Raw genomic sequence first — 26,238 nt, 5'->3', positions numbered from 1 at the left:
CACTGTCACAACATCTACATTTCCAAAAATTCATTTTAGGGATTTTCCTTAGTTTATTGTTTTTATAGATTGAAACTTGAATTGAACTGATTAATTTTTTTTTAATATACTTTCCATGTAAGAATAAATGTGGTTATAATTATATGGCTAAATTATAAACAAAATCTGATTTTTTTCTTATTTCTAATAAAATATTATATATTTACTGTTATTATTATATATCGTATACAACATTGTACTATTATTTATATATTTAAAATTATATATTATTTTCTAATAATTTACTTACAAAACTGGAAAAATCATTTCAGTAACCACTAACCTTTAAATTTGTTTTTTTTTTTTATTACATCCAACATCCACAAAGGCTTTTGTGAATCTTTATTATAATAAAAATATTACATTTTGTGTTTTTTAAGTTATGGTTACACTCAATAAATTTCAGCCCATGCTCCATATTAACTTCTTTTATTTTTATGCATGCATAAATTTTTTTTATGCAGCCCATTCCCTTTTATAATTTTTCTTCCCTAAAACTTTCATGATATCTTTTTCTGGCCTATGAATATTCTTTTGCTTATATTCTGATAATCTGTTTTCTTTAGTACACCTACCAAATTTTTAATTACCCTAATGTCTAGCTAATTGCCATTTAATTTCAATTATTTGTTCAACTGTGGCTGTAACTTCCATTTATACATTGTCTAAACAACATTTTCCTTTACAGTCAGTTATGTTTGCTCTAAAGTAAATCTATTTTTATTACATATAATGGCAGTAGAGTAATTGGGTATAGGATTGTTGTTACTAGAAAAAGATCATGATATTATTAGCACTTTTAATTATATTGATTCTTTTAAATAAAGTTGTGTTGAAGAATTTCTTTTTTTATCAGTAGTTATTGAAAATTTAAGTTGTAATATCAAATTTTAAATCTTTATATAATTTTTAAGACATGGTTTTATAATTTCTTACACTGTTTCTAATTTAATGTACAAACATACATGGATTATTTATCTTAGCCTTTTTACAGACCAAATTATATACAAAAATCTATTAATATGTTTTTTTTTTTTATGAAATATCTTATTGCCAGTATTAATAAACTGGAAAAATGTTTTAGCCTCCTAAGTTCATTCTTTTCCCATCATCTTATTAATCTGTCTAATATTAAATCAAGTTTTTATAGTTTTTTTGGTCTTCAAAATGCTAAGCATCCATATTAACATGCTGGTTACACATTTTAGGTACTGAAGACCATTCAGTGCTACCCATTATCTGCTGTAAAAAGCCAAATCAATAATAGAGAGATATTCTTGGTGAAGACACCAAATATATCAAGGGTAGATTCTTTTCTAATATGTGAGAAAGTACGTCCATCTCCTACAAAGAGATAGATTGAAACTCTCCTAGTTACTTTCTTCATAAGATACAAACATAACCAAACAATGATTTTTTAATTAAGCCAGTAAAATGTTATCAGAACAATATAAAGATATCCTCTGACCAATAAATATTACTCATCTTTGTATATATTCATATATATAAAGATGCATACTGTTTATCATCTTGCACAAATCCAAAAATAATAATGTAAATTATGGTAATTTGGATTTTTCATGTTCTTGTACTTCTATAATTTTAGTTATTTATATTTAAAATCTATTAAATAAACTACCTAGTACAGAATATTGATATAAAACATATCACATCCTCAGTCATACATGATTGGGGACGCAGGATCCCACAAACATACTTTCATGAAAAATTAAGGTAACATATGTCTTACCTCAATATTTTGTACTAGGTTGTTTATTTAATTGAATTTAACAGTACAGAGGAATAATATCTCAAATAAGACACATATTTTCATAGCAAAAAAATATGAACTGTAATAGAAGTTACCTAAAATATCACCATATACAGAAGTATATTGAAGTCAAATAACACGTTCCCATCTTATACCATAAAAAACATATTACACATATATGAGACTGTTAGCCATCCAGATTTTTTGATGTCAAACATAATGGCAAACAAGTTACACTAAAATATTTTTTGAGATAGGATTCAAATATTGTCCTTCTCAATTTTATTTATTGATTAAATTTGATTTTTCAACAAATCATTTGGAAAGAAAAAGAAGAAAACATTTAAAATGGAATTTGTAGGTTCGTTAAACATTGGAACCTAACATAATTTTGTGACAATGAATCAATACACAATTTTTAGCTTACTCTTCCAGATTAATATTATTTATATATTATCCAAATAATAAAATGAAGTCACTTAATTTTTTTTTTTTAATCCATAAATATAAAGACATTCTTTTTGCCATATATTATTTCAATCACATGTGTGAACCAGCCCTTAGTTGAGCTTTTTATTCAACCCCCAGGTGCATGGCATTTCTCCCACCACCACCCCATTCGGACATCCTAAAGCTTAAGACAGAATGTCTGTGCCACAAACAGCTACTGCGCCCCAAATCAGTTTAGCGACCAGTGTCCTAACTAGCTCCTAGAACTAACCTAATTGCGTGAACGAACTAAGCATGGTGCCACACACCATTTGCTTTTAATATATGACAAGTGAGTAGTGTTCCACTACTCACTTGTCATATATTCTAAAATGGGTAGGCGCACCCTGTCAACTACTAAAATATATATGACATTCAATAAATTAAGCTTATTATTTATTTACCTAGGCGATCTAGGCATGGCAGCAATTCGCTGCCATGCCTTGGTTGCTAATGCCAGCAAGTATCTGTCCACCAATATTAAAGTGCTTGGAGCTTTAATTGGCTGATGGCCGGCCATAACTCTCGGGTAGCTTTCCACAGCAGTGAGGTAGGAGTCTTTTCCTTAAATAAACTACTGATGCCGGTTGAACAAAGCAATGGCATCAAGGAACACCCACACAGTCCGACAATACGGCTCACGCCACATTGACTTGCCGCTTCTGAGTGGCCAATTTTCCCCTTGACCTCTAAGTTCCAGGGTGGCCTGAGTTCTGGCCCTCCCAAGAGCTGGGGAGTCAAACATCATATGTTCGTTCAACTGGACCTCTCTGCAGATGCACAGATCATCAGCTGCCAGGCGGAACCAAAACAAATATCGGTTCAAGTTCGCATTGTTGGAGAGCACCTGAGCACCTGTTGCCCCTAAAAACAAAAGAGAGGTATACCATTTCCCCAAGTCCTGTATAAATCTATACAAGGCACACCCTTCATCATGGTGTGCCATTCTTGCTGCCATGCATCCATCGCAAGGCTGTAAAGCCCCCTCCTCAGGCGGGAGATGGGCAACTGAATGAAATTTAGAACCAGTGCATTGTGATCACCGTTCCGCTCCAGTACAGGCCTGTTTTGAAATCGCATCCCAAATACCTCGGCCTCCCTACCTCTTCGCAACTTCCACATGGCCGCCCGAACTTTCACCACTAAATTGATTGGGAGAGCCTTTCCCAATATTGTGGTAGCCTCGTAGGAGGTTGTTTTAAAACACCAGTGCATACTATTAATGCTCTGTGCTGGGCACTCCTTAAATTCTGAATAAGTACTCTATTTCTGTCCTACCTATGCGCCCAAACAGACATAGCATAAGAGGCCATACTTTCGAAGACTCCTCTGTACACCATGTACAAATGGCGGCCCATCAGCCCACAATCCTTCTGAGCAATCCCCCTAAGCTTGTGCTTCACAGAGACAGCATCTGCCACTACTTGCCTAATGTGGTTGCTAAACAGCAACTTCTCATCAAACAAAACAGCTAGGTACTTACTTATGAACTCTAACTCGGCTGATCACACAGTCTTTATACTTAATGTGGGGATTACAACCTTACGATAATTTGTCTGCACCCTTGAGAAGCATAAACTTCATCTTGGGCACAGAAATCTTTAAATTTGCATGTCCATCCAGCCTTATGCAGTCGACAAAGCCGTCTGCGCCGATTTTCTAGCTGTGATCATGAACTTCCACGAACTAACAGGAGACAGTCATCGGCAAAAGCCTGGGCCGTGACCCCTTCTGGGAATGTCTGTCTCAGAAATCCATCAAATACCAGGTTCCACAGGTGGGAAACCCAAACAAACGGGGAATACCCCAGGTGGTAAACAGATTACTGGATAGACAGTCATTCGAGAATTTCAAATCCCCAGTAGATTATGATAGTTTCCCATATTGAATAGGATTCTTTGCAATTCTATGGAGTAGGATTGCATACCATGTAATTCCGTTTCAAATTAGATGTTAGTATGATTTTCTTAATAATTTATAAAATACATTAATACTATTTTCTCAGTATTAAAATAAAAGAAACATAAATAATCAAAATTTATTTTTTAAATATAAAATACGTTAAATTATAAAATGAAATTTTTTGATCTGGGCAAGATGATAAAATTCCATCCTGCAAAATTTTATAGCTTCACTGCACTATTTCATTAACCATTCCCAGTAAATCACAAAATTTAAATAACTAGAAAGTATTTTTAATATCAGAAGATTAATTTGCATGTTGTTAGTACATAGTAACCAATGGCACAAACAGTTGATGCCATGAAATAATTAGATTGATATTAATTAAATGAACATTAAAAAAATAAATTAAAATGTTGATATTACAGACTAAAAATTGGTGATTTATTTTTAATCCCTTTTTTATATATTTAAATTTTTATTGAAAAATATACATCTTTACAAAAGGTTAGTTTTATCATGTTTAAATTGTTTAAATTTTTATTTGATCTAGTAGTTTGTTTCATGCAACATTTGAAGCTGGGGTTTATTTAAGAAACATATAGGACATTTATCCTAACATAAATACCCCGCTATAGAAAAAATTAATTATTATAGTCAAATTTACTAAATTACTTCATTTTGCTCAAAGTAAATCATTGTATAAGATTGAAAGTATGCAATCTTACCCGTTCACTTCAAGTGAAAAGGTGAATCATATTTTACAAGAATAATAACATATGTGAAAACTGTTCACTAGATGGGAGCTACATAGGTAAACCTTGAGATTGACTTGATTAACGTATGATAAGTAGATAAAAGATGTTTACTTTATTCTGATATACATTCTAATAGCATCTTGCAATAAACTGAAATCAGTGATCCCTCCTATTGTACTGGAATGAAATCAATAAAGATCTTTTGATTAACCCCCCTCCCGCCTATAAAATTTGTGATTGTTTTCATCATAGTTTTATTGTTAATCATCCCCTATATTAATTATTTTTTTAAGATATTCATTGATAAATTAGTGATATAATTTATACTTTATTAAAAAAATTGTAACTTTGGTGCTTTTTTAAATTTACCATGTGGTCCATTTAAACTGAGAAACATATACTACATCTCAAAAAACTACAAATTTTAAGAAAAAATGTTTCCTATTAAAGTTTTTCCATTTCAAGGGAGAAATAATACATTCACAACCTATGTTGTCCTTGATAAGGTCAAATAAAGGTTATTCAAGATCAACTTAATTTTTTTTAAAAAGGAACCTATATATTTTATTGCAGAATGGAATTTTTTGCAAAAAATAAAATAAAATTTCATTTCACACTTTTTTTTCTAAAATTAATAGGTTTTTAGTTATTCATCTTCAAAATTGCTGTAGGCCTACAAATTGGTGTTTTTAGTTTCATTAAGTCTAGCCCAGCTGACGAGTAATACCCAGCTAATGTTAAATTTTAAATTAAAAAAGACTAAATTTTAAATAAAAAACAATCAATGCTAAAAATAATGAAAAATAAAAAGAAAAAAGCAGTTAAACATGTAAACACTAGCGAACTTTTGTCATTTTGACATTTGTCTAAGTGAATGAATTATGAGTGTCTTCAATTAATCTTTTTATTATTTCGTTACTCACCAGCTATTAATAAATATTAAATTATTTAGTTTTTATTTATTGGAAATTATGGAATGATTTACAAACAGAAAAAAACTTTTGAAAGACTTTTGAGAAAAAACCTTTGAGGTAATTTTGCTTTACGGGGAATTTCACAGAAATATTGATCAGACAGTAGCTTTGTATGCTCTACAATTTACCAGTAGAAATATTCCAAGTTGTTCTTCTCTGTACAGAATTGTAAAACAGTTTAGTGATGCTGGAAGTGCAGAGGCCAAAAATAGGAATTATCAAACTACTGTGACAGCAGAAAACAATGAAATAGCAGTGGCTGCAGCAGTCTTCATGTTAGTTCAAGAACAATTTTGCGTGACTCCGGGATATCAAAAACTAGTGTGAATATTAAAACGCCTGAAATTCCATCCCTACCATATTTCACTTAATTAAGAGATTCACTTAATTATCTTGTCGACGGCAAAAGTATAGGTAGACCAAGATTTTTTTTCTGTTCTATTTTCCGTCAAATCAGGTTTTACTTATCATGGAGCAGTAAACAGACAATATGCATTATTGGGCAGTGCAAAATCCACAGTGGCTAAAAGAAGTAGAATATCAACATCCATGAACTGTCAATGTTTGGTGAATAACTAGGCTGTAGATTAATCAGACCATTTTTTTTTATGGTAATTTGAACAGAGAAAGTACGCAGATTTTCTTGAAAATCAGTTGCCTTTATTGCTTGATGAACTACCTTTGGAAAAGAGAAGAACAATGCGATTTCATCATGATGGCTCTCCTGCACATTCAATTATCACCAGAGTAATTTTGGACCGCAAATACAATGTTTTTTGGCTTGGTCGAACTGGTCCAGTTCATTGGCTAGCTCATTACTCCAGACATTACTCCAGTAGATTTTTTTTATGGGGTTACCTTAAAGAAAAGGTTTACATAGAAGTACTAACTACCCTGAAAACATGAAAGAGCATATAACAAATATCTGTAGAAATATCATGTGAAAAACTCTATTAAATGTTCATGGATAGTTTTTAAAATGTATCGAAAAATGCATAGAAGAACACCACTTCGAACATTTGTTACTGTGATTTATGTAGAGTAAGATTTTTTAATTATTTTAAGTAAAGAGCATTAAAAAATTGTTTAAAGTATCAGTAATCCATTAAACCAAATATTTTCATAGAGTCAACATAACTTCACTGAACAAAGCGTGCAACACATGTAGACTGTGTACCATACCGGTATGTACTATGTGATTAAAAAATGCAGTAAAACATAAATGACAGTTGGGACAAACCTAATGAAATTAAAAGCACCAGTTTATAGTCCTACAGCATATTTAAAGATGAATAACTGAAAAACTATCAATTTTAGAAAAAAAAGTCTGAAATGAAATTTTAATTTTTTTACAAAGAATTCAAGTCTGCAATAAAACATATAGGTTCCTATTTTAAAAAATTAAGTTGGCCTTGAAATTTTGACCTTTATTTGACCTTATCAAGGACAACATAGGTTGTGAATGTATTTCCCTCTTGAAATGAAAAAGCTTTAACCAGGAAACATTTTCTCCAAAAATTTGTAGTTTTTGAGAAATAGATGTGTCTCAATTTAAATGAACTATTTACTAGTTAACAATATTTATTAAGCTGTGTGTTTTTATTTATGACAGTCAGCAATGATATTAATTTATAAACTTTACGATAACAAACTGATCCAAATTCTTTATTAAATGTTTTTAAAATTTTCAAAATGTTTCCAATCGTCTTTGTAATCATGGAGGATTGTTGGAAAGATGACCAGCAACATTTTATTTTAAAGGTTTGGTTTCCCATCGCAAAAGTTTATAAAGATTAAATTTATTTTTATAATACATTATCTATTTACAACTATGACCTGATCACTTACCATTACATTTATAAAATACATTAGAATCTGCAATTGTGTATGTGTGCATTGTGTGTAACCAGCTTGTCTTTTCACCCACAAGCTACATAATAGAACTAATATAAGAAATGTGTATATGCATTCTGTTTTCAATTATGATAATAAGTATTGAGAACACTGTTCTACATCACTTCAAGATTTAAAAAATTCAACAGTAAAAGATAAACATTAAAAAAAATCCTGAACTTTGACATAAAATATACAGTTGTTATTGAGACATTTTTCTCTTTCTTAAATTTTAGCTCATTGTGTAATTCATCTAACAAAGTATTACTTAAACATTCTCAATAAAACATTAATTTCTATAGCATTCTCTCGCTGACAAACACAGACATACATATAAAGTTAATACAAATATTCAAATTATACTTTCTGCTTTTATTTTTAATTCTTCCTGCATGTTTTATTACATGTGTTTTTTCTGATCTGCAATTTTAAATGTTTCATAATGCACTGTTTATTATATATTATACAATAATTGTTAACCATTCGTGTTATATACATAGTTTTGTTATTATTATCATTGCTACCAAACTACCATAACTACTTTTTTCCTACTATCTCCTGAAAAATTCCTTGTTCTCGTTTTTTGTGTTTCCTATATCAAAACATTTTATTTCCTTTATCCACGCTGAATTCATTTTGCCTATTTTATTTATTAAAAAAAATTTGTTTATTTAGCAACAAAATAAATTAATTGTAATTTTTTAACATACATACATTAAGTCACCAATAAGGTGACAATAAGTCACAATAACATATTATCACAGTAAAATTAATTAAAAAAAATAAAATAAATCATTTAATATTTATTTCTATAATAATCTCTAAATAAAAAAGTATTATAAAGATTCATTAAAATAGTCGTTCTTAAAAACATATATAGAAAAATATATAATAGTGACTTAAATATATTTTATTAAAATTTTACACCAAAAATACATTTCGACTATATAAATAGTTAAACAATTTACCTTATATGTACAATACACTTAATAAAACTATCATTTTATAGCATTACATAGAAAATGCTGTTTTATTTTGGTAATCATTTAAAAAAATATATTCTTAAAAAAAAATAATTTAAAAAAATTGGCATGATAAATTAAATTATCAGATTTTTTTTGTAGTTAGCTTTATATATTACTATTTAAAACAGGTAGTAGTTTATTATTTTCTTTAGGTAAATAAAATAATGCTCTTTCTGTTATGATTAACAAAGTATTATATTTTTTTTAATTATAATAAGCAGATGCAATCTAATTTATGGCACGTGAATGGTTACTAATTTCTTTAGAAGCACTCTTACGTAGCAGTTTTATTTTTGCAGCTATTTACTTGATTCACATTATTACTTACTAACTAACAAACAATAAAAATCTTGTATATACATATAAGTCTTTAAATCCTTATTATTATTTTTTTTATTTATAATTTTTTGGGGGGATTTTATTGTTATTATTATTACATTTTTAAATAATATTTTATTGCAACAATTATTTTTAATGGTTATCTTTTATTACTGCAGTATTTTTTTATTTCTTTTTTAATTAATTTTATTAATGTAATAATTATTATATACTACCATTATTATAATTACTTTATATTATTATTGATATTATAACTGATATTTTCAGAAAGTATAAAAAATATGAATTAATCATATATTTTTTATTTTTTAATGTACATTATATTTATTTTAGCATTACAAAAAAAAAAAAATAATAATTTCATTTGAAAATATCAAAATTAAATTGAATAGTGGACTTGAAAATTCAGTGATGAATTTTAAGAATTTTAGTGAAAATAATGATAATTTATTTTTTTTAATTATTTTAAAAACTGAAAAAGAGTTCTTATTTTACTTAGAAGTTAGATAAAAAAAAATTTCAAAGAATATTATGGACAGTTGTAGAATTTTATTCAGTATGTTTTGAAATATATAAAGTTCATGTTTTCATAAAAGAGCATGTTTTATTATTTATATTTTTAATTAATCTGATGAAAATGATGTTATAAAAGATAAGAATATTGTTTTAAAGTTTTCTAAAATTTATATCTTAAATTAGGTAAATTCATCATTAAAGTAATACTTTCATCCAAAAATATGTTTTTGGATATGATACTTTATCAATTCAGCCAAAATTACTACTGTTTATATTTTTAATTTATTATTTATATTATTATTATCTTTTGTCAGTTGTTTGACAAATTGCCCCCTGATCGTTCCATTTTTCTGTTTAAAAAAAAATATAGGCCCGTTGGAGTCTGGGGGAAGATTGTTGGGTCTTTATGTGCCATCGCCGGTGTCCTTACCATTGCTCTTCCTGTCCCTGTGATTGTCTCCAATTTCAATTATTTTTACCATCGCGAGACAGATCAAGAAGACATGCAGTCACAGAATTTCAACCATGTGACAAGCTGTCCTTATCTACCAGGCACATTAGGTAAGTATTTATTTTATTTATTAAATAACAAAGTTAGATAAATCTTCTTTACTTTACATTTATTAATATTTACATTTAAAAAATCTTAAATATTAATCACTGATCTATTTGTATCATAATAATACACCTTGGAGTTTAGTGGAAACATAAGTAGAACAGAAAAGAACACCATTGTTTTTCTGATAAATAATTATTATTTTTCAGAAGGTCTTGCTTAGAGATGTTTACTATAGAAATTTTGATTGAACAAATAAAATTTTTTTGACAACCAGTTCAAAACATTAGACAGATACTTGTTTCTATTTATTCAAAGATTTTCTTCATGAGTTGAAAGGATATTAAAATAATAGGCTTAGCAAAATAGTTCCTTGAGCAACATATCTCCAAAAATAATTCAAATAAAGATTAAACAGCAAAAAATTATAAAATAAATGCTTAGTAGTTCTTATAATGATAAACCTATCCTGGCAGTTTATTAATCAGTATTTATTAATTGTTTCCTAGCTCCAAAATCAGTTGTAAATATAAACTAGATATTCGAAATTGTTATTTTTAGTACTAAGATAATTTCAGAAGAGTCTATTTTTTTAAATCTATATTCCATAAATTTTGAAATCACAGCACATTATAAAAAACAACTCTTGTAATCTCCAAGCTTTCTGTATAGATGTTGGCAAAGCACTTTAATTGAAGAGTATAATTTTGCAATATATTCATAGGTAGTTTTTACAAATTATGTCAGTTTTATTAGCCTAGTTTTATATGTCTAGTTAAAAATATTGAGATGTAAATTCAAAAACTTTTACTAAATGAAAAATCCAACAAAAGAATACACATAACTAACTTACATCACTGTTTTGTTAAGGTATTGTTAAAGTACAATCAATACTAACAAAAAGTACAAAGTGATTTTGCTTAAACACTGATTATTTAACAGTAATAACTTCATGATTTTTCAAATGTTTTATACTTAAGTTACATTAAGTGTCTTTTTTTGACTGGTTTCAATTAAACATTTTCTATTTTGGTTGTCCTGAACATCTTTCTTCATTTCCTGATAGAAAATTCCCTTTCTCATATGTATAAACATTCCAACCATTTTTCTTCCTTTTCCTCTTCCTCTCCTTCTTTCCACTTTTCCCTGTATAATTCTTTATTGAAGACAATCTTTATGTAGGATATACCCCCACCTAGATATTTTCCTCTTCTGCACTACCTTCTGCTCCTTTCCTTTCATTCTCACTTTGTTTTTTGTTTCACATAATTCATTTTTCTTCACAACTGTATTTCAAAACTATTCAATTACTTCTCTTCCTTTTTTCTAATGATTTATGATTTAGATTCATTTGATAATACACTCCATGCAACCACACAAAGCATTTGACAAATCTTTCCTCAGTTCAATGAATATTTTTTTGCTGTCTGATACTTTTACTTTTTCTGCTTTCTCTCTGTTTACCATCGATTTTAAGTAATTACATTCATTATGTTCTACAATCTAATAAAAAAATTATTTAAATATTGCATTAATTATATTAAAATTTATTGTTTTAAATTCAATATAACATTTGAAAAAGTAATGTTATTTTCTAATATTTTCAAGAAACCAAAATTTGTATCATATAGTACCATCAATTTGTATTTGTAACATAAATTTGAAACATTTATTAGTACTCATTTGCTATATTTGTTAAAAACAGGTATGTTCTCTCAGTTAAATTTATTTAACACAAAAACAATAATGCCTGTGCTAGTATAAACATTTAAACCTCGAATAAACATTTAGTACAAACATTTAAACCTTGAATAAGATGTTAGATTACATAATTTAGATAAATTAAAATTACCAACATAATTATATACTGAATAACTAAAATTCTCGCTAAAAGAGAAGAGAATTTGATTGCATGAATAAGTGATCATTGTTCAGCATGATCCAAACCAGGATTTATGCTACAATAGAACCTTTTTTTCTATATTTAATTTACACAAAAGTATTTTCAGCTACATAAGGACAGCCATCTTTAATAACATTTATCATTAACTGTAGTACAAATCATAAAAGTAACTATAGACAGAAATAAAAATAAAAATAAAAATACGTTCTAGGTCAACATTTGAAGAAGAGTTCACTAAGCGAGTCATCGTCAGACATCATGGAGCTTGAGGAAGGTTTGCTCTTGACAAGAGATATGACAAATGCCAAGAAGCACAACTGCAACCCTAGGCACATCAATGCAATGAGTATAGAGACTGACGTCTGACTAGTGGGTAAGTATTTAATATAATCTAACTTTCAAGTCAAATTTATTACTACCATCAGTAAAAAAAATCTCATCACAAATTTCAAAACCTCTCAAAAAATTTTTATTAAAAAAAAATTTTTGATAAAAAAGAATCTCTTTTTGATAAAAAAGAATTTTTTTTTTACTTCCTAAGAAATGTTTTGGATTAACCACGTCTTTTTATAAGTGATATTGCAGTTGGATCTTTATAATCCTAAAACATAATTCCATGTATTTTGAGTATTAGTCCTAAAATTTTGTATTTATAAAAATGTTTAATATTACAAGTTCTGCTTGTAATAATTTAGTTGGTGTTACGGAAACTGTAACTAATCAATTAATTTAAATTATAAAATTATTTTATATAAATCTTAATACGTAATACAATAGAAAAACGTTCTGAAATACACTGTATACATTATCATAATATATTTTCTACCCAACTGTAATCAGACCACCATTTTTAAGCAGTTTAGACTCAAATAAAGAAATATTTTAGAAACCTTTTCAAAGAAAATCCATAAATAAAAAATATAATTTATTTATTAATAAAATAATTAAATAAGAATCTTAAATTATCTCAAATATTGGGATGATTTTCCTCTCTCCTTTTCTAACAGTGTGATATGTAAAACTGGTAATGGTGTATGGTAACAGTTTGAATGTTAGATGTGTTTTGTGGCTTATTAAAATTTGTTATACAGTGTTATAATGTGACTAATTCTCTTGAAAATTAAGAAAAAGAAATAAATATTTAAAATTATTCTCTAGAACTTAATTTTAATGCAGATTTTGTTGTTCACATTAATATTAGCAATGTTTGATTCTTATTAATTTATATATATATATATATATATATATAAATTATTATATATTTATATATATATATTATATAATTATATATAATTCTTACATATTAAATATTACTTATTTATTTATATAACAGTTTCCACTTACCAACAATATTTAATAGTATGTTCAAGCGCTTTCAGATAAGTTATCCATCCTCAGGAATATTGATGTGTTATAATTATAATTATTTACTTCACGTATCATTAATTATACTGACTTGAATTTTAAAAACAAAAATTATGAATATAACAATTGCCCTGAGGTAGATAATCCCCACGTCCGGAACACAACATCTATGTTCCACGTCCAGGGTGGCAACAGCTGTACTTACGTACATTACATATAGCTGGCTAACAGGGTTCCGAGTAAATTCCTCGGTTATGCTTTTTTACGTTTGACCTGTTTCCAACTTCAGGTCACTAAACGGACTGGATTTTTCGGCTACCTGCAGGAAATGGAATAATAAACGATTTTGGAAATGGACTCATACCACTTATAGAGCTGGCGATGTGGCGGCCAGGGTCAATGTTATTGCAGGTGTAACGGAGACCCTTCCGTTGTCCACATGCCCCCTGCAATGGCAAGCATGTAGCAATGGTGCACATGTATGTCGGTGCATAGGAGATCTAAAAGCTTCGGTGAGTAGGAGCCTGGAGTCAGTGCAGAGATTGCGCATCCGCTCTCTGCCAGGACATATGCCGGTTCCACCGGAGTACCGGATCGGACCTCCAAGGTTAGTAGCCCTGGAGTGGGGGTGTACCTCGGCGGCTAGCCTTGCTACAGAAGGGATAAACAAAATGAACATACTTGAACAACAACCTAACGTGGCAGAGGGTGCACGTAAACACCCTCGTTTAGAAACCTCCGATTCGCCACAAGCGAAGAGGAAAAAGAGCAAGGAGTCAGATAAAATCAAGAGAGATGCTGACAAAATCAGTAGGGAATTGAGAAATTCATTGTTTGGAAACATTGCTCCCAAACCAAGATTTTTAATTATTACAAAGGAGAATGGAAACTTTCAAAAAGTTAGCCCATTTTTAATCGCAAGAGAAATAACAAATTGTGCTGGTGGTCCTGTTAAGGAAATTCGTAAAACTTTTAATGGATTACATGTCGAAACCATCAACGACATGCAAACCCAGAAAGTTCAGGGGTTGAAGAAGATCGGTGAATTTGCGGTTTCTGTCCAACCGCATAGCTCACTTAGCTCATCCAGAGGAGTTGTTGTTTGTTGCGATCTTCTTAATTGTACAGAAGAAGAAATTGTACAAGAAATGTCAAGTCAGGGAATGACTCAGTGTCGCAGACTAACCATGCGAAGAAATGGTGAAGTTGTTCCTTCGGCCTCCCATGTTTTAACATTTAATAGGCCGAACCTTCCTGAAAAGGTACGAGCTGGCATCCATCAGCTTGATGTACGGGCATTCATTCCGCAGCCAATGAGATGTTTTAAGTGTCAACGATTCGGACACACAGCAGTTAGATGTGAAGCGCAGGAAATATGTATATGTGGATAGAAAACACATGAGTGTGACCCATGTAAAGACCCTCCAATCTGCGTTAATTGTAAAGGGCATCACAACTGTCGTTCAAGGAACTGCCCTACATATAAATTAGAAACAGCCATTCAGGAAGTTAAAACGCTTCAGAAGGTCAGTTATCCTGAAGTGAAGAAAATTGTTAATCAGCGTACACCACGACTATCGTCTTCTTATGCAGAAGCAGCGGCTGCCCCTTCCACATCTAAAATTAATGTGGAGCAGTTGCTTAACACAATGGCACCAAGTCTTGCGACAATGATTGAAAGAATCATTGATTCAAAGATTGAGTCGACTCATCAGAGAAAAAAGTAAAGATGAGACGGCTCATCCCCAGACTGACGCCGTTGACATGAGAGACGCACCAGCGCCGTTTAAAAAACCAGCCAAATATGCGATCGTAAAGCCACCAACTAGCGTAAAAATTAAAAATCTTGACTTATCTGACAAAGAGAAACAGATCACTCCGTCGACTAGTCACAAGCCTAAAGAAATTGTGACAAGAAAATCTGAGTCTACCGAAACGGAGGTGCAAGTTACTATCGATAAAGCACCAGATAAAGATGATATAAGAACTGCAACAATGGAGCCTCCAAAAGCTCAAAGAACAGCTTCAGTGAGAGCATCTATTTCAGCTGGACCCAGCACTGCAGTAGAAGAATCCAGCTCATCAGCCGCGGAAAGTGCATCGCTTGCTAGTTTAGATTCAATAGCAACGATGCTAACTGCACCAACAAAGTTTTTGTCTCCTGACGTCAGCCGCAGAACGTCACTGGCATCGGAAAGAGAGGAAGACGATGCCATGTCTGAGGCCTCAGATACGCTGTCATCAGAGGTTGAGGTCGTTAGAAGAATGAAGAAACGGTGCAAGAAAGGATGGCTGAAAGGAAAGCCTAGGAAGTAATTTTTTGGATTCAAAGTTATAGAAAAATGTAATTTTTGGTCTTTTTTGATTCATGAGAATGTGAATCACTGAACCTTTTTTTTATTTTTTTTTTGAAGTGTGATGGGGCTAATGACCAAAGTAGTCGATGCCCCTAAAAACCTCAAAAAAAATAACAATTGATCATCAAAAAGTAAAATAATGCAAACATTATTCATCATGTCAGTATGAAGGTCTCAATTGTTATCTAACTTGTTTCATAACAATTGAGATCTTCATACTAACATGACAGATAACGTTTGCATTATTTTACCTTTTGATGATCAATTGTTATATTCATAATTTTTGTTTTTAAAATTCAAGTTAGTATAATCAATGATAAGTGAAGTAAATAATTATAATTATAACACACCAATATTCCTGAGGATGGATTACTAATCCAAAAGCGCTTGAACATACTATTAAAGATTGTTGGTAAGTGGAAACTATTATATAAATAAATTATATATCAATACCAATGGGCCATGATTAACAAAATTAATTTAAATATCATTTATATTAATGGGGACCCACCAAAAGTGTTCTAACTCAAGCCTACACAACTTATGTCAGACCCATTATGAAGTATGAAAGTGAGCTTATCTCACCATCATCCAGTACCAACTTGGAAAACTTAAAATCCAAAATCAAGCCCTGCAATTCCTATCCAGGGGCCCCCAGTCTTCTCCAATAGGTGCAATGGAACTGCAAACTGATGTAGACCCACTGGAAATTAGAAAAGACACTGCAGCCATAAAGTTCAATGAATAAGTAAGGCGCCTCAGCACAGAATATTGGGAAAATTATAAGCCGCCTCACCAACACCTGAAGACCATAATGCCTCTGTTGGTAAAAGTAAAAGATTTAACCAGGGCATATGAATTAGATATAGAAGACAGGGAAATTTTTCCAGTATGGCTATTAGACAATATTACCTTACCTAAAGCTGTAGGGAGATTGGACTTGGTCCAGTTCGTGAGCAAGATTAAGATGCTGCCAACAGAATTAAAAGCTATTGCCCTAGAAACAATTAATGAGAGGTACCCTGCTGTAGACTGGTTCCACATTTACACCGACAGATCTACTAGTGACACATGTGATGATGGTGGTGCTGGAGTTTTCTCTCAAAAAATTCCAGTTATCGGAATTGGTTTGAACGATGGCATCAAACTATGATAATGAAATTTAAGCTACCATACTGGCCTTAAAACAGCTAATGTTTGCCTCTGGAAATAGAGCAGTTATTTTTGTCGATTCACAAGCGGCGGTGTGGGCATTTACTTCCTTAGAGGTAAGTATGTCAGTTGACCTCCAGCAAGGAAGAGAAATGATGGCGAAGCTGCTACAGGCCAGTTGGACCGTGATGCTGCAATGGATACTCAGACATTGTGGTGTTTGAGGTAATGAGAGGGCGAATAGACTGGCAAAAGAAAGTTCCAGGAAACTGCAACCACAGGTCTCTCTCAAATTTAGTAAGGTAAAAAGATTATTAAAGAACAAGCTGAAGGTAGAGGCAAACAAAAAACACACGACCAGCGTTAATGGCAAGCAGTGGTCTTATTATTGCTGCCTATTGCAGCAATTTCCCACAACCTTCCTCAAAGTGTGACCGTAGCCTGTTTCAGGATCATTTCTGGACATGACTACTTGAGTGCTCACCTATATAGAATTGGAGTGGCAGACAGCCCTGTCTGTAGGTTATCCAACTCAGGAAATCTTATGAATGGTGTTCATTTCAATAAATGTGAACCACTGACTGTAGTCCAACGACTGTCACAAAGGCAGGAAACATTATCATACACTGTGACAAGTAATCTTTATTGAGTTGCTCAATGTAGAATGATGTTAAATTCATAAATAAAAAAATATTTAATTCTGACATGAAATAAAAAACAACATAAAAAAAATTAATACTCTAAAACTTGGCTAAAAAGTGAAGCATTGATTGCTCCCAAATTAATAATCTGAAGGTGATGTCTAAGGTAAAAACAGAAGATTGCTCAGAACTGACTACATTCAGTAGTTTGACACTACTACTAGCCATAAGATATTTTTTTTTTTGTTCTGACAGTTACTTAGCTCAATAGTTCTCTACTGAATTTGCTGTATTTGCATTTTAGGAGGGATTAAGAAGCCACAGTTTACTTGTTAGCACTTCAGCTATTAGCTTGTTGTACAACTACTGGACAAAAACAGTGTTCCCAAATTGGTCTACAAGTTTCCAGTTGCCCAGGAATATATGGCCTCTACCCAGCGTACTCAGTATGGATTTATCATGAATCAACCATCCATAGTGTACAAAATAGGAAGTAGATATCAAGGAAAAGAGATAACATAAAAGTGTAAACCGTCCCTGGAGGAATTGCAATATAGGACAAACAACCCTTCTAACAGAATAACTTAACCCTTTCAAAAGACAGCTCTTGGTTTTTAATAGTTTTAGTTTTTTAATCCTTAATGGTGCACTCACAAAATAACACTGTTCTACAGAAAAAAAATGTTTTTCCTGTTACATGCATTCAATAAGATGTGCCTTATAGTATTCTTTGGGCTGATTTCAAATCTGTGAACTAAAATTGAATGGAGGACAGGGTTTTTTAGTAACATGGATTTAAAGAAGATTTAATTTTTTTAAGGAATTATATTACCTATAGTTTGATATTATTTTAACTAATATCTGCTTTTCTTTATTTTTCTTCTGTATTGCCTCTGGAAAGTTCATTTTCAGCAGTAACTGGTAAGCTTATTTGTGTTCCATTTTCCCTGATGACATGATTTCATCATTGATATATTCTGGTGAAAGCGTTCAATGTCCTCATCACTTACACCACTGATTAGATGGTAAAAAGTCAAAAAATGAATCCAATATGTGTATTTTTAGAGACATATTGCATTCCAATTCTAAAAAAAAGATCACTCATCAATTCTATATAGTTCTCAGCCTTCTCTTTGACCTGAAATGATACCCATGCTACTTTATCAGATTCATTCAAATTTCTCTTAAAATCCAACTTCTTCATTAGCTTACAATAATTTTTTTTTCCAACAAATATTATTTCTTTTATTTTTGCCTCACTGATCTTGAGAAACTTGCTCTGGACATATAAGAAACCTTGGCCCAATCCAATGGTTTGCTTTTTTTTGCTTTATTTCATCAAATTAAGTTTTACATGTAATAATGGAAGGACATATTCTTTGGATTCAAAAGAGTTTGACAAACAATATTTTTCTTCCTAGTTGTGAATGCTTCTCTCTTTTCCCATTCTCTTCTAATGTAATGGTTTATCCACTCTCTACTGTTCACTCACGTAAGAAACAACACTACTTATTATAACTAATTCCTAATAAAATGGCTACCTTTAGATCTCCACACACATAAGCCAAGAATACTTTTCATACTTCATCATCAGTAAAGAGTTTATTGTCATATGTCTCCTTGATTGGTATGATATAAGCAAGAAGAATTGATGGTTTCTCATAACAATTGTGAGGAACAACAGCTTTCAAAGTCATTTTAAAGGAATCTATAAACAATCTCCATTCCATAGATTTTGATGCTGTCCTAGTATCCAATAAAGGATTAACATCACTGCAGTACAATGCATTATCTTGGAAAAAGAACAAGGTGCTGAAATCTTTGCTATCTAACATGAAAAAGCATACTTTAGTGCCACTTTCAAGGAGGTTCCAGCCTTTTCACCTTGAAACCAAAATTAAGATGTTTCATTAATTTTGTGAGGTTCAGTGCTCTTACCTTAGAAATATGGATCCTCTTCTTCTGCATTATTTCTAAATTACCATAGCTTTCTCCATCATCAACATTTTCTTCTAAACTCCATGTTTCTGGCAGAACTTGTTCCAGTTCTGTACTGTGTGAAACTATTCGCTATGTGGAGTATCTTATGGCTAAAATGAAGACTAGAATATGCAACACATTTTGAATTTATTTGTGATGGCTTTGATTTTTGTGATAAAAAAACAACTGTCTGTCAAGCGGTTCTTACCCTTTTTTCCACACCATAGGAACAACAAAAATGGCTTACGTTGCCACTTAGTAAAATTACACAAGAATTAAAGTAAATATGAAGGCCCAAACTTGTCCTGATCCATTTTAAACCCAAAATTATAGTTCATATGAATTTTTAACTAAACAGAAGTAATATATATTTTTTTAAGATTTAAAAGCTAATTTATCACTCCCAGTAAACATTGTTTAACATAATTTATACAACTATGAAGCATTTTTAACTAAATTAACAGTACAAAAAAATAAAACTCTATGTATGTAACATAACATAAACAATATACATATAAAAACAGGAATAAAACAAAAAATCAAACTCACAATGGTATTCACATAAGAACCAGAAAAAAGTGATTATTTAGTCTGGGTTATTCCACAATAAAAACGATTGAAATGATCATATCAATTATGATGTCTTTAATAAAGGCTATTAATTAATCATAATATTTTGATAAATTTGCTCATATTCACCTAGAAAGAATGAGTCACAGTAAACAGTATATATGTTATTCTATGATGTAATAATACCATAATTGGTCATATTAGTCAATTCTCCAAATTATTCCATTATCAGCCACGTATAAATATGGTTCTTTTATAAATATCTTTAAATATTGATAATTTTTTTTTTTTTACTGATGAATTAATTCACCACAGAAGCTTACAAAGAAGTTTGTGCATGGGAATATGAAAATGAAAGTTTGTAGCGTATGAAAAATGCCATGCCTGTTCAGAATTCGAACCCAGATGAATAGTCAAGATTAGCCAAGATAAAATCTGTCATGGAGATTGGTTAAAATTTCATTATTAATACAAATATTGACTCGTACAAATCTTCCTTAGTGTTTAATCTTAATAGAGAAAATAGATATTTTAACAACTTTCACTTTTTATGAAAGACAATTATAAAAAAAATGATGCCCTTAGAAGAAATTTTGACATCATATTTGGATTTAGCATCAGAAAATATGTTAGAATAAGCCAAAATTATATGTGTAACAAAATTCTTGTAGTCCAGTGATAATCAGTATTTTGATCTTTAATTCATGACTTATTTTCTCTAATTTGGTACCAGTCTGAAAGTTACATTCTCTTATTTCTTTTATGTGTTAATGATTTTTAAGGTTATAATTTGACAGTAGTTGGAAATTAGCTGATTGCTCAAATGTTTAATAGATTATTAGTGGTAGCAACTTCATTTAAAGAAAAGTTTTAAATATTTTAAAAATTGAAGACTTGTTAAAAGAAAATATTTTGTGTGATGTTTGTAAGTTTTATTTTTTCTTAATATTTACTATTTAAAATGTCCTCCTCTATGAATCATGAGACCTTGCCGTTGGTGAGGGGGCTTGAGTGCTCAGGGATACAGAGTAGCTGGACCGAAGGTGCAACCATATCAGAGAGGTATCTGTTGAGAGCCAGACTAAGGAATGATTCCTGAAAGAGGGCAGCAACTCTTTCAGTAGTTGTTAGGGGCGTGAGTCAGAATGACTTAAACGGCCATATCAACATCACTCAGTCCTCTGAGTACTGCGCAGCTGAAAGCAATGGAAAACTACAGCTGCTTTTTTTCCAAGAAAATGTGGCTCTGCATTTTCATATAGCAATGATGGAGGCGCCTTCCTTGGTAAAATATTCCGGAGGTAAACTAGTCCCCCGTTCGGATCTTCGGGTGGGGACTACTAAGGAAGGGGTCACCAGAAAATTAAAAAATAACATTCTATGAGTCGAAGCGTGGAATGCTAGAAGTTTAAAAAAGGTTGGTAGGCTAGAAAATTTAAAAAGAGAAATGGATAGGATAAATGTGGATGTAGTAGGAATTAGTGAGGTTCGGTGGGAAGAGGAAGGCGACTTTTGGTCAGGTGATTTTAGAATAATTAACTCAGCTTCAAATAATGGGCAGGCAGGTGTAGGTTTCATAATGAACAAGAAGATAGGGAAGAGAGTACAGTATTTCAAAACGCATAGCGATAGAATCATTGTAATAAGGATAAAATCAAAACCTAAACCGACAACGATTGTTAACGTCTATATGCCTACAAGTGCCCATGATGATGATCAGGTAGAGTGTGTATACGAAGAGATTGATGAAGCAATTAAACACGTAAAAGGAGGTGAAAATTTAATAATAGTTGGAGATTGGAATGCAAGCATTGGAAAAGGCAAGGAAGGAAATATAGTGGGTGAATACGGGCTGGGCAAAAGGAATGAAAGAGGGGACCGACTTATAGAGTTTTGCACGAAGTAGAATTTAGTAATTGCCAACACCCAATTTAAAAATCATAATAGAAGAATATACACTTGGAAAAAGCCAGGCGATACTGCAAGGTATCAGATAGATTATATCATGGTTAAGCAAAGATTTAGAAATCAACTCGTTGACTGCAAAACTTACCCTGGAGCAGACGTTGATAGCGACCATAATTTGGTGATAATGAAATGTAGATTGGGGTTTAAAAACCTAAAGAAAGGTGTCAGATGAATCGGTGGAATTTAGAGAAGCTTGAGGAAGAGGAGGTAAAGAAGATTTTTGAGGAGGACATCGCAAGAGGTCTGAGTAAAAAAGATAAGGTAGAAAATGTAGAAGTAGAATGGGAGAATGTTAAAAAGGAAATTCTTAAATCAGCAGAAGCGAACTTAGGTGGAATAAAGAGAACGGGTAGAAAACCTTGGGTTTCAGACGATATATTGCAGCTGATGGATGAACGTAGAAAATATAAGAATGCTAGTGATGAGGAAAGTAAAAGGAATTATCGGCAATTAAGAAATGCTGTAAACAGGAAGTGCAAACTGGCGAAAGAAGAGTGGATTAAAGAAAAGTGTTCAGAAGTGGAAAGAGAAATGAACATTGGTAAAATAGACGGAACATACAGGAAAGTTAAGGAAAATTTTGGGGTACATAAATTAAAATCTAATAATGTGTTAAACAAAGATGGTGCACCAATATATAATACGAAAGGTAAAGTCGATAGATGGGTGGAATATATTGAAGAGTCATACGGAGGAAATGAATTAGAAAATGGTGTTATAGAGGAAGAAGAGGAAGTTGAGAAGGATGAAATGGGAGAAACAATACTGAGATCTGAATTTAAGAGAGCATTAAAAGATTTAAATGGCAGAAAGGCTCCTGGAATAGACAGAATACTTGTAGAATTACTGTGCAGTGCAGGTGAGGAAGCGATTGATAGATTATACAAACTGGTGTGAAAATTCCCCTTTTTCATAAATATTAATTTATGAAAAAGGGGAATTTCCATCAGACATCAAAAAAAGTGTTATAGTCATGATACCAAAGAAAGCAGGAGCAGATAAATGTGAAGAATACAGAACAATTAGTTTAACTAGTCATGCATCAAAAATCTTAACTAGAATTCTATACAGAAGAATTTAGAGGAGAGTGGAAGAAGTGTTAGGAGAAGACCAATTTGGTTTCAGGAAAAGTATAGGGACAAGGGAAGCAATTTTAGGCCTCAGATTAATAGTAGAAGGAAGATTAAAGAAAAACAAACCAACATACTTCGCGTTTATAGACCTAGAAAAGGCCTAGATAACATAGACTGGAATAAAATGTTCAGCATTTTAAAAAAATTAGGGTTCAAATACAGAGATAGAAGAACAATTGCTAACATGTACAGGAACCAAACAGCAACAGTAATAATTGAAGAACATAAGAAACAAGCCACTGAAACAAGATGGACCACTGAATGTGAAAATAGGAGGAGAATTGATTATGGAGGTAGAAGAATTTTGTTATTTGGGAAGTAGAATTACTAAAGAGGACGAAGCAGGAGCGATATAAAATGCTGAATAGCACAAGCAAAACGAGCCTTCAGTAAGAAATATAATTTGTTTACATCAAAAATTAATTTAAATGTCAGGAAAAGATTTTTGAAAGTATATGTTTGGAATGTCGCTTTATATGGAAGTGAAACTTGGACAATCGGAGTATCTGAGAAGAAAAGATTAGAAGCTTTTGAAATGTGGTGCTATAGGAGAAAATTTTTTTGTTAAAAATCAGATGGGTGGATAAAGTGACAAATGAAGAGGTATTGCGACAAATAGATGAAGAAAGAAGCATTTGGAAAAATATAGTTAAAAGAAGAGACAGACTTATAGGCCACATACTAAGGCATCCTGGAATAGTCGCTTTAATATTGGAAAGACAGGTAGAAGGAAAAAATTGTGTAGGCAGGCCACGTTTGGAATATGTAAAACAAATTGTTAGGGATGTAGGATGTAGAGGGTATACTGAAATGAAACAACTAGCACTAGATAGGGAATCTTGGAAAGCTGCACCAAACCAGTCAAATGACTGAAGACAAAAAAAAATAAAATTTTAAATGTTTAATTAAAATATTATCAGCTGCTACAGTCATCAGCTACTAATAAAAACCAGCTACATAAAATGGAATTATATCCATTGTTTCATTACCACAAAATGAAAATACACCTCGCAGAAGTCAATTCATCAACATGGAGTGAAATGCTTTCAACGAAATGATAAATTGAAACTATACTTAATCACGCGCATTTCATCCTTACACACTTTTTTCATTTTAGAATGTTACACTCTGAGATGACCAGTCATTGTGAAGTATCAGGTTGTAAGGATGCAGTTACTTTCATGCCAGGTCCCACAAGTTTTATTAAATCTGAATTACACTTTATATTAAGGGGAAAGTTATAAAATTTTATAAGTGCCTCAGCTATCATTTACTCTGTGTTAGGCTACTTCAGACACCCCTACCATAAGCAATGAGTGTTGTAGTGCTGTTTTATGGGGTTTTGGTGTACAAATTAGGTCTTGAATCATTTTTACTGTTGATTATATATATCATGAATATATGAAGTTTAAGTTGTATTATAATATTTCTATGCATTTTTGGTGCATTTGTATATTTTGAGTTGCTCAAATATATCTAGTTTGGATTCATTGTTTATGATTTAAGATTTACAAAAATTCATTTATATATTATTTTAAATTATTATCTTATTTTTTGCTACTATATTTTAATCTGTTCATTCATATGATTGATTGGGCTTTTGCACCCATTGTGGTTTGAGTTTTGTTTTGGGGCCTCTTTACAACCCCATATTGCAGTATCTGTTACAACAAGCTTACAAAATATAATTTTTCTTCTTTTATGACTATTTCAGTACTGTTTTACTAAAAATTTTTCAAGAATTTTCCCTACAGTTATTTTGGTCCATTGGTTATTTAGTTATTGGTTGATTATTTAGTAACCAATCAAGTTATTCACCCTTCAAAAAATCAATACAGGAATCTAGTGTCTGATACATTTTAAATCTAACAAAAAATTTACTCAAAAAGTTTGCCAACAGTTGCTCTTTAAGATTATACAGAAAGCCAGTCTATCTTTATTCGTAGAATTTATTTATTTGTATTCTTGTACAATGATATTTTTTATAAGTAAGAAATAAAAAATTTCACTTAATGAAACTTTTTAATTCTTATGTTTTGTTCTAGTTCGTGAAGCCGGCCTGTAAATTTTTCATCCATCCACACCACGCCACACGTCGTGATTGCTTGGTGCTTTCTCTCGTCTCGGGACTCTTCGTATAATAAGTGAGTGTCTACGTCAACGGCAGGGTTCGGCCACCGCTAACGACTGACTTAAACAAATAATAATTACGTATTACTATATAACTCAATAATATTATTAATTATTATTGGTCTTGCCAAAGAAAGTGACCGTTTTTTATAATAGACTTTGAATTTTTATATTAATTAATAAGATAGTTGTCCCAGCAGATCGAGTTGCATCGGGGGACAGCGGAATGGGAACATCCGAGCCACGCCATCTGTCGCACATTATTCTCTGTGCTGTATTAACATTCCCCTTCCCTTTGATCTCTGATCTTTAACCCGTCCATTATCTTCCAAAAAAAGAATAAATGAAAATCCACATTATTGTTAAAACGACTTAACATTTATACATACATACGTTTATGTATATTTAAATACATATGCATACACGTATGTAAGCGCTCGCTAATAATTTATATTAAATTCGAGTTTCTATTGTTAAACTAAAGTCGGATTAACAAGTCAATTTCCAGTACAAATTAATGTTAAGTTGACTCATAGTATGGTGTTTGATAAAGTAATAAGCATTATCCCTTATGTGGGTGTTTGTCATTTAAAAATGTGTCGCTGTATTATATTATATCGTACCATATTATAATACAGTATTTGTATTATGTCAGGTAATTCATTGACATACCTGTATGCATAATGTTGCGCTATCTTGTCAAACTCAGATCAATTTGTTTCATAATGTTAATACGACATAGAACATAGAGCAATTTTACATAAAGTGTTCAATTTT

General features: G+C 31.3%; 1 protein-coding gene across 1 annotated transcript in view; it reads left to right on the top strand.

The window, feature by feature from the left end:
* The window catches only part of Sh (Potassium voltage-gated channel protein Shaker), a 257,042-nt gene extending 231,223 nt beyond the window's left edge, over window positions 1-25,819 (top strand). Inside the window, exons 5-7 of the mRNA XM_075374155.1 lie at window positions 10,077-10,267; window positions 12,377-12,538; window positions 25,377-25,819. Coding sequence (XP_075230270.1) covers window positions 10,077-10,159 — 83 coding nt within the window. The 3' untranslated portion in view covers window positions 10,160-10,267; window positions 12,377-12,538; window positions 25,377-25,819. The remainder of the gene's footprint in view (window positions 1-10,076; window positions 10,268-12,376; window positions 12,539-25,376) is intronic.
* Window positions 25,820-26,238: the final 419 nt, after the last annotated feature.

Source organism: Lycorma delicatula, chromosome 8 (genome assembly GCF_047948215.1).
Source record: "Lycorma delicatula isolate Av1 chromosome 8, ASM4794821v1, whole genome shotgun sequence".
Lineage (NCBI taxonomy): Eukaryota > Metazoa > Arthropoda > Insecta > Hemiptera > Fulgoridae > Lycorma > Lycorma delicatula.
The sequence above is the reverse complement of the archived record's forward strand: the minus strand, read 5'-3'. Positions and strand labels throughout refer to the sequence as shown.